General features: G+C 35.9%; 1 protein-coding gene across 1 annotated transcript in view; it reads right to left on the bottom strand.

The window, feature by feature from the left end:
• Positions 1 to 15,995, bottom strand: part of Ddx10 (DEAD-box helicase 10) — a 184,145-nt gene that overhangs the window by 54,448 nt on the left and 113,702 nt on the right. The window contains exon 16 of the mRNA XM_028864955.2: positions 9,899 to 9,955. Coding sequence (XP_028720788.1) covers positions 9,899 to 9,955 — 57 coding nt within the window. The remainder of the gene's footprint in view (positions 1 to 9,898; positions 9,956 to 15,995) is intronic.

Here is a 15,995-nt window from a genome sequence, read left to right as displayed (position 1 = left end):
ATTAGTAAAAATAAATGGATGGACTTGAAAGTGTGTATTTCCAATGTAAAAGAAATATATGTCTTTATGAAGTAAAAATGAAATGTGCCTGTAATAAAGGGGGAAATTGATGAACACAGACCAAAATCAAGACAAGTAAAATGAAACAATCAATCCTAAATCTACTAGTAATCATCTTCTAGTCCAAAACAGATAATCAATATGATTATTGGTAAGGAAATTTTAAAGTCACATATATAGTGTTTTGCAGCATTTTCTAAGCTATAGAATTACAGGAATATACATTTTTCTTATTTGAGAGAAACAATAGTATAAATTTTAGGAGATGAATCATCACACTTCTTGGAACATGGGGATCTCAAAATTTATGTATTTGAAGAATATAAATTATTAACTTTTCAGAGCTTTCATTTAAGTTCCCCTTTTAGGAGTTATAGTTCTTATTATTTATAAAAGTTATTCATAATATCCTATATTCAAAAATCTCCAAACTTAAACATCTGTGCTGAAAATACTTATAGGCATCTAATCTACCTCTTCATTTTCAATAAAAATAAAATCTCAATTGAAGATTGATATGTGTGGTGGTAAATCTTGATTATAACCATGGAAACAAATTTCTGGGCATTCTCTAGAATAGGTTAAATGAAGTAAGAAAACCTACCCTAAATGTGGGTGGTACCATTCAATGAAATGGGGTCCAGGACTGAATAAAAAGGGAGAAAACAAGCTAAGTATGAACATTTCATTTCTGTTTCTTTTTGTTTTTCTTTTTTTTGGTTTTTCGAGACAATGTTTCTCTGTGTAGCTTTGCGCCTTTCCTGGAACTCACTTGGTAGCCCAGGCTGGCCTCGAACTCACAGAGATCCGCCTGGCTCTGCCTCCCGAGTGCTGGGATTAAAGGCGTGCGCCACCACCGCCCAGCTCATTTCTGTTTCTTGATTGAGGAAGAATACAGTGTGAGCAGCTGCCTTGAGCTCCTGCTGCTCTGGCTTCCTTCCTTACAATGATGGACTGCACCCTCAAACCATGAGCCAAAATAAAGCCTCTTTCTTGAAGTTGTTCTTGTCAGGGATTTTGCTACAGCAATGAAAAAGGTAATGAATATACTGTTCATTTAGGACCATGTACAAACCACAAGCATACAGCCCAGCAAGAGATCACAACCACACTACTAACTGACCAGACTAGGAATCAGAACTCAAGCTCCACAGAAATCTCCCAAGTTCATCTTGCCTTCTCAGTGTCAATACTCTTCTTCCCCCCACAAAATCAGTCCTGAATCCTAACCATAATCCCAAACATTAGTTTTGCTTTGAGCAAGACTTTACATAAATGGAGTACTATATATTAACTCTTTCTGGCTTATTTTTGCTCAATTTATACTTGTGAAATTTGTTCCTGTTGCTGCATATAGCAATGATAGATATGTAATATCTCAGTGTATGACTATACTACAATTTATCTGCTCTATAATTTGGGTAACTTCCAGTGTTTGATGATTATAACTAGTGCTATGTGAACAGTTTTTGGCATAAGCATGTATGCATTTCTTTAGTTACATGCCTAGACAGGAAGTGTGGCACAGTGCATAGGCAAATATTCACCTTAGCAGAAACTACCAACATTTCTCCAGGATGGTTGCATTAATAAGGAAAAGTAAAACTTAGGGAACTAGAGTGGTCTTGCTTATAAATCACCGATGGTTTAGAAGAACCAGAGATAAACTCAGGGACTCATTCTATTACTCTCTCCTAAACACTCTGGATACTGCCCACAGCAATACAAGTAGGATTCATTCAAGTAAAAATCTCGAGACAAAACTCGTTAACAAGGCCAAAAGACCTTTATTGAGTCCTAAGACATTTTCATCCCACCAATTAAATATGATCTAACCCAAGTTAGTTAATTAGACTTCTTGATTCAAACTTCTTTCAGCAGTTGAAATACTGTTATGCTTCCACTTATTTCATAAGCTTTTTGCTCAAATAGGATAATCTTAATGAAAGTACTTGAAAGGCTAAAACATTCCAGGTGATATATAAAAGCTATACCAACACACCCTACAAATAACAAATTCAAGAGTTCTCTTCAAGTAAAGAAATCTTTCAATCTTGAAATACATTAGTAATAAACATGAAAAAGAAAAAAATCTTTCTGCATAAAAACATTACTGATACCTGGCAATATCTTTTCCCCAAAGCAAGAAAATACAGCAAAGATGAATTGTTTATTGTTGAAAATAATAACAGCAATAAAATTTTAGTTTCCAAGTATTTTTATCTACAATTTCTTAGAGGGCCAAAAAGGAAAAACCTTAACAAATAAACAAGCAAACAAAATACCATGTAAGAGAGAAAAACAAATTGCTCTTGGAAACATGGTTACTTACAGGGAGAAATTCCTGTAGTTACTAACTTTAGAGTCTTTGGAGCACTAGTTTATGGTGCTCTCCAACAAAAGTCTTTATGGCTTAAAAGGAAGAAACAATAAAGCTTTGTCACTCTATAGCCCACATGTAACAACGAGTAAAAATGTATCCCCCAAAGTCTTATCTACAAAACCCACTGTCACTAACACAAGAGGTGGTAGATACCATAAATTCTTACAAATAGGAAATCACTTTCCCCTATCATCCACCTCCAAAACCAAGAATGGTTTTTAATAATCAATACAAAGCTTATTCTTTGTTAGCTATGTTCACTATCTGTTTTCATTTCCTACTGACTCCTTCCTTCCTCCTTTAGAGATAAAAGGCAGAACCCTGACTTCTTTGATGAGAGATTAGTATGTTATCCAAACCCATCTTTTCTCCTCTCTCTCTGAGACTGTCTTGGAGTCTATTGGGAATATAGATGCTTCTGTTTATATACCATATAACTGTAAGCTTTGTACTGAATACTAAAAACTATTCTTGTATTTTAAGTATCTGTCAATAAACCCAAACTCCAGTACACTCAAGCACTCAGGAGTCATTTAACAACATCACTGCATGATTGTTTCTGACCAAATAAAATATTCTGTAGATATCTATTAGGTCCATTTGATTCGTGCTATAGTTTAATTGGGGGGGGGAGGGGTGCTATATTTTGTTATTGATTTTGGGTCTGGATGACCTATCTATAAAAATAAGAATGGAATATTGAAATCACCCACTATTACTATATGAGGAACTATATTCTATCAGACCTTTTATACATTCTAATGAGTTTGAGTTTGTTTTGTGACATATTCATTATTCAGAGTATGTGTAAAAAGTATTCATCTTGCTGAATAAACCACTTTATTAATAGTGGTTTATCTCTTTACCTCTTTTAAGTGTTTTTGATTTGAAATTTTCTTTATCAAATATCAGAATAGCCATGCTAGCTTGTTTTCAGTTTCCATTGGCTTGATTCATTGTTTTCTGTACTTTCACTGCATTGCTGTTGGTGTTTTCTGAGAGAAAGCAGATAGTTGGATCTAGTTTTATGATCCAGTAAGCTAGTATGTGCTATTTGTTGGTCAGCTGAAGCAATTATTATGATTAAGGTTGATACTAGTAAGGTTGCTAATTTCTATGGTTTTATGGGTTATTTCTCTGGTTGGTTTGATCACTGTTTATTCTGTTCTTTTATCCCTATTAATATTAGGGATTTGCTGTTTGACTGTGTTAGAGAGGACAGATTTCCTTCTACCTCTCCTTTACCTATTTCTTCTATTAATTGTATTCTTTCTTGTCCTCTCATGCTTAAAACTGTCCTTCTACCTCCTCTATGTGTACTATTCTTTTAGGTATTAGTATTTTCTGGAATATTGGCTTGGTTTTGTCAAGAGCTGCATTAGACTATGCTTATACTTGAATGTCTATATTTCATTATTAATTTTAAAAGACAGATTAGCTAAATATGGCAATCTTGAACGGCAATATTTGCTTTTAATGCTTAAAATATATTCTTCCATTATTTTCATGCTTGTAGGGTTGCTGATAAGGGATCTGATATTATTCTGATCTGTCTTTGTTGGTAAACTTCTATTTTTTCATTAAAGTTTTAAGAATTATTTCTTTATTTCGTACTTGACATATTGACTATAATAAAACTTGGAGAGGATCTTTTGTGTGTGTGTTTGGAGTTCTAAATCTCTCAAATTTGGATGCTCATTTCTTTCTCTAGTTTTGGGGAAAATCTTTGAATAGATTCCCTATGTCTTTAGTTTTTATCTAAGCTCCTTTTATAGCATTTAGGTATATCTCTTGTTATCATCACAGAGATGTGGACATGTGACCATGCCTGTTTATGCTGCTCATTTTTTAGCTCTTTACTGAGTCTAATATATCCTGGAGTTTGTCTTCCATCTCTGATATTCTTCCTTCTGCTTTGGTGAATCTACTTGCAATGTTTTCCACTGCCATTGAGTTTGTTTCCAACAGTTCTTACGTTTTCATTATTTTCAGATTATTTTATGTATATGATTATCTTTTCTCTACATATTTGTATGTGTACCATATACAAGTCTGGTGCCCACAGAGGTCAGAAGAAGACATCATATCCCTTGAAACTGTAGTTACAGATGGTTTGTAAACTGCCATGTGAGTGGTGAAAATTGAACCTAAGGCCTCCATAAGAAGTGCTCTTAACTGATCCATCTCTTCAGGCCCCATTTCTGACTTTTTTGTTTTGTAATTTTATTTCCTTGATGATTTTGTTTTCTTCCATAGTTGGAACTTTTTTCATTCATAATGCCGAAGTTCTGTCTTCTGTTGCTGACTATCTGTTCACTGAGATCTATTTGGAAGTCATTCACTGATCATTCTTACCAGGAAACTAGAAATCTTCACCCAGCACTGCCTCTTTCAGTATCTTTGAATTAAGAAGTTGAAAAGCTATGGTATTTTGGAGGAACCATGTTGCTTTGCTTTTTATGTTTTTGTTTCTACAATAAGTCTGCACAACTGTTGGCTTGGATATTTCTTATGATTTTATTTGGGGAACCTTAAAAAAGCAAGGTCTTATGTAGTTCAGGTTGGTCTCAAACTCCTAATGTAGCTCAGAATGACTTTGAACTCCTGATTCTCCCAACTCTAGTAAAATCAGGGGCATTCACAAGCACATTTTTCTCTTTGAGAAACTTACTGAGCAGACTACTCTTGAAGAAAAACTAAAACTGAAAAAAAAAAACTAAAAAAAGTTTACATGTAATACAGCAAAACTACTTTGTCATTTGGGGAAGCAAAATCATCTCATTCCAATATACTTAGTTACTAATGGTGAGTACCCTAAATGAGTCATTTGAATTCTAAGTGAACTGTTCTAATATCTTGTACAAAAAAAAGGATAAAAAGGGAAGAATCATTTAAAAAAAAAACCACACATATAAAATGATTACATTTTAGAGAAGCTTCTTTCTGGGTTCTTGAACACTGGAAACTGCCAATCATATATATGCCGGGGGTGAGGGGATGGTAAATGTGAATATGCCAGTTCTGCTGTTTGGTTTTTGTCAACCTGACAGACCTAGGTACCTGGAAAGAAGGAATCTTCATTAAGGAAAATACCTCCGTAAGACTGGCCTGTTGGCAAGTCTGTGGGGTATTGTCTTGATTAATGATGATATGGGAGGTACCAGATCATTTTGGGTGGGACAACCCCTGGGTAGATGATCCTGGGTTGTATAAAAAACAGGGCTGAACAGACCATTAGGAGTAAACCAGTAAGCAGTGTTCCTCCATGGCTTCTGTATCAGTTTTGGTCTCCAGGTTCCTACCTTGAGTTTCTGCCCTGACTTCCCTTCAAAATGCCATACAACTGTAAGCTGCAATAAACCCTTTCCTTCCCAACTAGGTTTTGGTCATGGCCTTTATCACAGTGGTAAATACTAACTAAGACGCCAACTCTTCTTTTCTATAGCATATGCTGGTGTTTGCATTTGGAAAGTGTTATAATGTCAGCCAGATTGTTTTCATATTAACTGTTTCTCTGGTATATCAGGGGCCTCTGGTGGCCACACTTAGCTTTGCAGTCTGTGAGCTAGACAGGTTAACTCACTCTCCCCAAAACTCCCCAGCTCATACTCCCTGGCGTGGCTACTGTTCAAAACTGGGGGTGTTTCCCAAATGTGTTGGGAGTAGGAAGCAAACACAAGCACTGAGATGTGTACAGGCACAGGGCCCTTTTTCAGACTTTCAAGACTCTCTAAGTATTAATCATGCTGCCATGCTGTCACAGTGACAGCACTGTGACTGTAAAGCAGATGGCTGGAGGTTCAGAGTCTTCGGGTTCTGCAGCAGTGAAAGACAGATATGTGGCTGCAAAGGTTGATCTGCCTTTTGAGTTCAGGCTCAGGTCGGTTGATGAGCTTTGTTCCCTGTAAACAAGTGTGGGCATACTTAACCCTATATATTTCTATCTGAGCTGAGCCTACTGCTACATGCACTTTCTCTTTCTTAGTATATCTTTTTCTTCTTCCTCATCTCTTGCTACTTTCTTTTTTTGTCCATGGTATTCTTCTTTATCCCTGCCTTTTATTTAACTTTTTTTCTCCTCTATTTCCCTTTTACTTGCCTTTACCTGCTGGGTAAACAATTCTTAAGACCATATTGTCAAGTGTCAAGTAAGCATCCCAGCATAAAACTAGAAAGATTTATAATGATTATAGAACTTCAACCTCAAAATGTATGAATTGTTTTAAATTTCAACATAATGTCACTTTCCAGTGTTTCAGTCTTCTAATCTGTTCTCTTTTGTTCCTCTATCAACAATTCCTATTCCATCAGCATCACATTTGTGCTTAATAAATCCTACTTCTATTTAAAAATTACCAGAGCCCTGAGAAGTATGGGGATGTATCTCCAGTTCTGCACTGTTTTTTTTTTCTTTACATAACTGCAAAACTCCTTGCAGCTATCAGATATTACAATTAACACGTGTGACCAGTCATCAGAGCAACAGGAAACCTAGCTAAATAGTAAGATGGAGCTGTATTTCCCATACAACTTCTCTTAACTCCAAAATCAATGTACTCTGTTGATTAACACAACAACTATATATCATTTTGTTAGTGGAAACAGAAGCAGTCCTGTTCTTCAGAATTTCTTTACTAAAGAAAGTTTTCATACCAAAAAGATCTGTATCTTAGGCCACCAATAAAATAAATACATGTAATCTTAAAAATCTGTATCTCCCAAACCACTAAATATCAGGTACTCAGGAAATTATCATAACAATTTCCCTCTCATATTCTTCTTATAACAGACCATAGATATAAACTTCAACAAAATAATTTATCAAGTTTCTGAGAGATTCACCTTCCCTCAGTATACTGGAGAATGTTAGAGACGGCGTTATAAACTGCCACTGGGCCCTATGGTAACACCACTCAAAGGAGATGGCTCTCATATCTGTACCGCAAGAAGAGGGTTGTGATTTGAAGGTATCTCAACTATTCCCAGCGTCTCTAAGAAAGCCTCTGTCTACTAAAGGACCCGGTGAACAGAAGAACTTCATCATTGGCATAGTCTTCTCCTTTTAGTGATTTTCAGCACACTTCTCATGGCTAAACAGTAAAAGGCCTTCTCCTGACAAGGAAGTCCCTCTCCTCCCCACAGGAAAAAACATGAAAAAGGAGAGGAGAGGAAAAAGAGTTCAGATGTGAGATCGGCCCTAATGAAAATCTTAAGAGCCGACTTTAAGTTGACTATCCCAAGAGAAGTAGGATCAAAACTATACACAGACACCCATCCACAACAGGACTAAAGGTAAGGAATCTAGAAGCAGTCTAACAAGTGAAAACTCATCAAATTCAATCCATTATGAAAGAGCAAGCACACAGCATCAATAAATATAAAAAATAAACCATACTGGGCAGTCTTCTCTCAAGACTTAAGTGCAGTTGGTTCCAAGACAAGATTCTCATTCACCCTCAATACCCAAACTTCAAAATGTCCAAGCCCCTATACTTTAAATCATACAAGAATTATAATACCCAATAATATGTAAGCCATATATTTTTTTTAATTCTTTTTAAAAAAAACAATGGCAACAGCTGAAGAGATGGCTCAGTGGTTACTCTTCCATGGGACCCAAATTCAGTTCTCAGCACCCACATCAGGTGGCTCAAAACCACTTATAACTCCAACTCCAGGAGACCTGACCTCCACAGGCACCTGCACTCACATCTCCACACAACCACAAACAAGTATATGTAATGAAAATTAAAATAAAATCTTTTTTTGTTGTTGTTTTTTTGTTTTTCGAGACAGAATTTCTCTGTGTAGCCTTTCCTGGATATTGCTCTATAGACCAGGCTGGCCTCGAACTCACAAAGATCCGCCTGGCTCTGCCTCCCAAGTGCTGGGATTAAAGACGTGTGCCACCACCGCCCGGCTAAAATAAAATCTGTACATGTTCATTACAAATGTAGGATTAACTATACTTCTGATCTTTAGATGGAAAACTCTATAGATATGGAACCCACACATACAAAGGTAGACTCTACATACAAATGTAAAAAGCAAAGGAAATATAGTAATGTGACTTTCTTACTTTCCTATCTAGAAATAAGAGCTTCTTAGTAAAACAAAATGGGCTTAAAACACTGAACACGAAATACCCATAATATCACCTGTTTTCATGAAGGGTAAGATTTTCTTCTTTAATTATATTTATCTAGTATAGTTGCTATGATCTAGTTTCTAGGCCATGACACTTCAACTTTGCACGATAAACATGCAGAAGCATTAACAGGCTGCACATTCCAGAGCTTTCATTTTCAGACACTTCTAAAGAGAGCTCTTTGATAGTGAATATATGCAATTTTTTCCTCATACACTATAGTGCAATTGCTTCCCACTTCAAAACTATACCAGGAGTTATCATCTCTAACTTGCTTTCTAAATGCTATGGCCAGCTTGGGGATGGGGTGGGGGTGGGGCAAAGAACATCTGTTATGGACTTACTCAAGAGAATCAGATCTTTGCTAACTGCCAAGAAAAAAACCATGGCTAGTTAGGCATGGCATATACAGCATGAGAAATGGCATTCAGTATTTGGCCCTGCGTCTGAGAAATCACTTCTATTAAATGTCCCCAAAATGCAGGAGCTGAAACCTTCTCAAGTGTTAAGCATACCAGATTAAAAATCATAGCAGTATATGGATGGTACTTATAATTTTACATATAAATCCAGGGAAACTATACATGTTTATGAGATACACTAACACTGATAGAGTGTTTCATCTAGATCCTCAAAGGAGAAGCGAAGCAACCAATGTTCTCACGGTAATCTATTATCAAATTATCCAACTGAGTACAAACAGGCCAATTTCTAGTCTAAAAAAGACAAATATGCAAATCTTGTCAGAGTTAGACCACAAAGTCAACTGTCTTCTATAATTAATAGAAAAGGTGGCCAGGAGGGTCAAGCAGTCCAAATTGCAAACTAGCAATTTTAATTTTTAATCATTCATAAAGGAAAACAAATAAATGAGAAAGTAAACAATACACCACAAGGGCTCAAATCCAACTAGATCAGAATGCCGTGATATAAAAATGAACATAAAAATAAATGTATTTAATCCCAGCACTCGGGAGGCAGAGTCAAGCGGACCTCTGTGAGTTCAAGGCCAGCCTGGTCTACAGAGCGAGATCCAAAACAGGCACCAAAACTACACAGAGAAATCCTGTCTCAAAAAACCAAAAAAAAAAAAAAAAAAAAGGTATGTGGAAAATAGCGATTTAAATTAATTTCAATATTACAAAAGATTTTCTTTATTTTATATAGTTATCTTTGTCAAATACCTTACCAGACCTGTTTTACAAAAAGAACAAAACAGTATAGACATGAAGATATTGACTTTGTGCACGCGCGCGCGCACACACACACACACACACACACACACACACAGAGATGCCTCTCCTTACCTTTGTTTGCCTTTTGTTGGCTTCTCTTCTGGCTTCTCTTTCTTTTAGCCGTCTTTCCTACAGGAAGAGAAGGCAAATTAGAGGCACATAAATTTCTAGATACTGAATGTTAAGCAGCACATACACTCTTCAGTTTTACTTTGTAAAGCACACTGAAGGCAATACTTCATATTTATTTTTCAATAAATGTTTACAGAATACCTATGATAGGACGGGCCTAAAAATTCTTAATGAGTAAATATAGGTCAGATCTGGTATCATACATCAATTTCATCATTATATACTATACAATTTTTAGTTACGTACACTTTCTTGCTCAACTAAAAGGAAAATAAAAGAACCAGGCATTCAGTAAAATATATTACATACAGGTTGTAAGTACAATATCTGATACATGACTGGTACACAATCAATGTCATCTTCTAGAATAAAAGAAAAGAAAAATACACTCATGATTGTTTCTCTTGTCCTCAGTGTGAAACAGAATTTACAAAACATAAAAAATCCTCACCTTTGGTTCTTATGAATGATATTCATTCAGAAGCAAACAAAAGTCACTCTTATGAAACATGATATTTTATTAAATTGTTTTATAATTTCACCATTAGTTTTCCACTGATTACAAAATAGGTAAAAATGGGAAAGAAAAACATATACAGTATTAAAGTTCAAAACAAAATGATTCTGCTAAAGTAAAAAAGAATGTCATTTTAAATTCACAAAAGAAGCACAATCTCCTCCAAACACCAAAAAGTCTATTCTCAATCCAAAATTTGTAGGTAATAACTTGTAGGGTTTTTTTTCCTTTTAATTTGGATAAATGGCTAAGTCAGTGTAAAAAATACAGTTTTCTTCTCATATAGTAAGGTAAAAATCCAAACCTGATTCACTATTCCATGAACTCCATTGGCAATGGGACAGTGAACAAGGCTCTGTGCTGGGTACTTTTTACTGCATTATCCATACATGACTTCCTTTGAGTTTAAAAAAAACTCTTAATCCATAGTCTGCTAATGGAGAATGAAATTCCATATATTCCTCGACCAGGCTTATAGAATTCTTTCTGATAAACAGAAACAAAAGTGCTAAGGTCTAAATGGATACTAAATACTAATTAATACCAAAAGGGAGTCCGTGAAGCTTTTAGATGCAGTTTAAATAGCTTCTAATTGCACAGCAGATGAAATCTACTAGCAAACAAAAACTGAGAAAACTAGATTTGAAGGGAAACTAATAAAATCTCAAATTCACTTGGCTACTAGGTATGTGTCATATCTCTAATGCCTATCATTGCATTACTGCTTCTGTGATTAATTATTTTTCTTCCCTGAAACACAAACACACACACACACACACACACACACACACACACACACACACACACACACACACACACAACTAGAGGATCACTACAATTATAAAAGAATATTCTAGATGATTTGGGAGTTCTAGAAATCAAAGTCAAAGGAACAAAGAGGAAAAATGAAGAAATAAAAACTCAGAAAGATTTTGATTTGCATATTATCACAAGCTCATAGTTACAAACTGACTGATCTCAACAATGGTTCTTTGTGTGCCAAGTCTACAGAGTTTTCCTGTGTGCTAATGAAAACAAAAATAGAAATGTTTGACGTATTTACAGATGATGATTTTAATAACAGAAGAAAAGGCATCATTTTATCTGTGAAGGCAGCCACTCACAGCACTAGTTTACATCAAATTCTGTCCTTGAGCTGCACATGGTGACACGTGTCTGTGAGCTCAGCAGAGACCATACAGAGGGAGGACAGGACGTCTAGGCCAGCCTTCCTCTACACAGCCCATCCCAGAGAAGCACACCCAGCCCAAGCACACACACACACATACACACACACACCTGTCACTGACTTGCTCCCCTAGTGGGAATACAAGAAATATCAATGTTTTCTAAGGGTTTGGAGAGGGAGAAGAAAAGAAAGAGATACAGCTTCTAAACCACTTTATACCAAAACTTTTATACAGTTGGTACCAGTTACCCATTTTCTTTGACCAGCAGCAGACTAACAGATGACAGAGTGAAGCAAAGTAATATTATTAAAGAAAAAATTTAAGTAATTCATGCTATTTTGCCTGTTTGAGAGCTGTTTTAGCGTGCAGATGTTACCTGTAATTTTCTTTTTTTCTTTCTCCCTAAATAACAGGACAATTTAATCTTATTATCTACCCAAAAGTATTCCTAACCTAGAGACTAACATTAAAGTAACAATATACTTTGTATTATTTAATAATAATCAAAATGGTTTAAGTTTTTTCTGCTTAACTTAATCTTAAATCTATAGCTACATCTGGCATTCAATAACTATAGAGTGAACAAAAAACTGTATTGTATTTGCACAAAAATTTTATGTTTGTACATTACTATTATTGTTACTTTCTTGCTAAAAGTAATAGCTCTAAATTATCACAATGTGCTAGGTAATTTGCATATGTCATTTTTAAATAGTATTTCAGAACTTATGAGATAAATCCCCTCCCAATTTTATAGGTTAAAAGATGGGCAATCATCATAATTAGGTTACTTGATTAAAGGCATAAACATAGTGAGCCATGAGCCTAGGACTCTCCTATATTTGTGAAACCCAATGTCATTCCGGCACATTACTATGTTCCACACTCCTCCATTATTTTCCTTGTAGGGTCATATACTGTGTCTTCTCTTATCGATATGTACAAATGGTACTGTTTTATTAATAATCAAGTCTTTCCCTTTTAATGTTATTTTCTCCTGACAATATTTTATGTACTTAATTTCTGTCAGGCTCTTTGTGCAAAAGAAAAAATAATTTACAATTATAATCATACAAATTTTTATTGTAATTATTCAATAAGTTGCCTTGTCCTAACACCTAAGACTATCTGAAAATGGACCAAGTGGTGGTGGTACACACCTTTAATCCCAGCACTTGGGAAGCAGAGGCAGGTGGATCTCTGAGTTCAAGGACAGCCTGGTCTACAGAGCAAGTTCCAGAACAGCCAGGACTATACAGAAAAACCCAGCCTCAAAAAAAAAAAAGAAAAGAAAAAAGAAAAAACCTGAAAATAGAACTTCAAAGTTACAAACACATTGATGTGTTTGCATCAGAAAAACCCAATTCTGTATCATTGGGCATTTGAACAAGCTATATTAGCCATAACAAAAAAATACATACTGTCACCAAATCTCAAAACTATTCCACTACTGTTACTAGATGATATTCTATTTTATTAATATTTAGTTTACTTTTAATTATGTGTATATGAATGTGTTGGGATGGGGGGGGGTAGGTGCACATGTTAGTTATGGTTCCTACAGAACCCTGAAGAAGATCTCTAATCCCTGGAGTTAAAGATGATTGTGCATCATCTGATAGGAGCCACTGGAAACAAAACTCAGGTCTTCTACAAGAGCAGTATGTGTTCTTAACTGCTGAACCATCTTTCCAACCTCTAAATGAATCTAAAGGTCAGGTTGGGAACACAAAAGTACTTACTGTACAAGCTTTGTGACGTGAGCTCAATTACAAAAACACACATAAAGGTGAAAGAATAGAACCTATTCCACAAAATTGTTCTCTGAGCTCAACAAATGTGCCATGGAGTGTGTGCTCTCTACCACATAATGTACTTGTGCGTGCACACACAGACACAGATAATATCAATAACTGAAAAAAAGTTCAGGCCTGTAAGCTATTAGAATTCAATGTACATACAAACCCAGTATCTCCTTTGACATTGTCTTCTGCTGACATCATACAGATAAGAGAGGTCCAAAGAGATGGAAGTGAGGTCATATGACCAAGACATGAAAGCATGTGTGTGTGTGTGTGTGTGGGGGGGGTTATGTAGTAAAGAACAACTATCTTTCAATATCTGGGAAAAACAATTTAAAATAAATCATTAGAAAACTTCTCTATCCTTCATATCACTCACATCTTGCTATTATCCTCTCTGGACTCCTCTATCATAAAAAGCTATTAGCATTCTAGGAGGAAATGGCTTTCAAACAGGAAGTAGAACTACAGTAATCCAGACATTGGAAATGGGCACAAGAAGTACCTTTTCTTTCCTGAAACAGGAAAAAACTGTTATTTAAGAGTTTGTGATAACACAAAACACAAAAGGCTATACTAGGTACAAGAGATACCTGAACATTATTATATTCAATAGCTGAGGTCTCCCTTAATTTAATGTAGTTTATATAGTTTAATAAATTCCTTTTTTAATATCATTTTTGAGAACATACTGATACCAAAAGACATTTTATAGCATGCAAAAAGACAGAATTTTATCTTGAGTTCTGCTATGCACAAGTGATTAAGTAAAAGGAAAGCATGAAATTCAATAATGGAAGTCAAATTCACAAAGGAGAAGAAAACAGAAAATCGCATTTCAAGGTACAAAATACTCACTTTATAACTATTATCCTTCTTTGACATCTCAGAAATTTTGGGCCCTCACCTTGCAAAAAAAGCAAGTACCATGAAATATGAATTTGGTCAGCAGTCAGGGCAAAGCATTCATGCTTTTTTCACTCTCTGGTCATATACAGGAATTTGCAGATTTAGAAATGAGTCTCGTTTTTTCAGCACAAGATGAGAGCACAAACCATCTGAATGGCTATCAGGCAACTCTACAGTCTAGTACAGAACACAGTTCCCAGATGTCACACAGGACCATAGGGGATATCTACTGTCACTTCAATAGTACATTCACCTCTTTTTCAGGAGAGTGAGGAAGGGGAAGCCAGCTCAATGAAAATATGTTCAACATATTAGCACAGGAGACAATTTTCCGAACAGAACACCAATAACTCAGGCACTAAGATCAACAATTAATAAATGGAACCTCATGAAACTGAAAAGTTTCTGTAAGACAAAGGACACCGTCAATAGGACAAAACAGCAGACTATGGAATGGGAAAAGATTTTACCAAATCCCATCAAATAGAGGGCTAGTATCCAAATATATATGAAACTAGATATTAAAAAACCAAATAATCCAATTATTTAAAAAATAGCACACATCTAAACAGAATTCTCAATAGAGGAATCTCAAATGGCTGAGAAAAAAAAAATGTTCAACCTCTTTAGCCATCAGGGAAATGCAAATGAAAACTACTTTAGATTCCATCTTATACTTCTCAGAATGGCTAAGATCAAAGACTCAGTGACAGCTCATGCTGATGAGGATATGGAGCAAGGGAAACACATGTTTCTTCTTCCCTTCCTCCCCCTCCCCATTGCTGGTGGGGGTGAAAACTTGTACAGCCACTTCAGAAATCAATACAGTGGTTTCTCACAAAGTAGTAATCGAGCTACCTCAAGACTCACCTATACCACTCTTGGGCATGTATCCAAAGGACACTCCATCCTACCACAAAGACACTTGCTCAACTATGTTCATAGAAGCTTTACTCATAATACCCAGAAACTGGAAAAAACCTGGATGTCCCTCAAATGAAGAATAGATAAAGGAAATGTGGTACATTTACACAAGGGAGTATTACTCAGAAGTTTGAAAAAAAAAAAAAAGACATGAAATTTGCAGGCAATTAGATGGAACTAGAAAAAAATCATCCTGAGTGAGGTATCACAGACCCAGAAAGACAAGATATAGCATGTATTCACATATAAGTGGATATTAGTGGTTAGGTAAATGATCATCAAGCTTAACCCACAAATCTAGGTAGGTTAGGAAAAGAGAAGGACTATAGGGGGGAAGCATAGATCTCACCAGAAAGAGAAAATAGATCAGATTCTGCAGGTGGACTGGGGGTAGGGTGGGTGGGGATGGGAGCAGGAGGGATCAAGTGGATGTGGGAAAGTGTGAAAAGAGATGGCTAGAATTGGGGAGCATGGGGAGGTGGAAACCTAGCACAGTGGAAACTTCCTGGAATCTATGAGAGTGACCCTAGTGAGGACTCCTAGTAGTGGAGGATACAGATCTAAAATGGCTCTTTTGTAGCCAGGCAAAGTTTCCAGTGGTGGAACTGGGTTACAGTTGGTTGAGTTGTTAGCCAAGGGGGTCCCAAGGAGATCCCTAAACAACCCAAGCTGATGCTAGTACAGAAGGCCGCTAA

The sequence above is a fragment of the Peromyscus leucopus genome, chromosome 7 (genome assembly GCF_004664715.2).
Source record: "Peromyscus leucopus breed LL Stock chromosome 7, UCI_PerLeu_2.1, whole genome shotgun sequence".
Classification (NCBI taxonomy): Eukaryota; Metazoa; Chordata; class Mammalia; order Rodentia; family Cricetidae; genus Peromyscus; species Peromyscus leucopus.
Note: the sequence above shows the minus strand (reverse complement) of the source record. Positions and strands in the feature narration are given on the sequence as shown.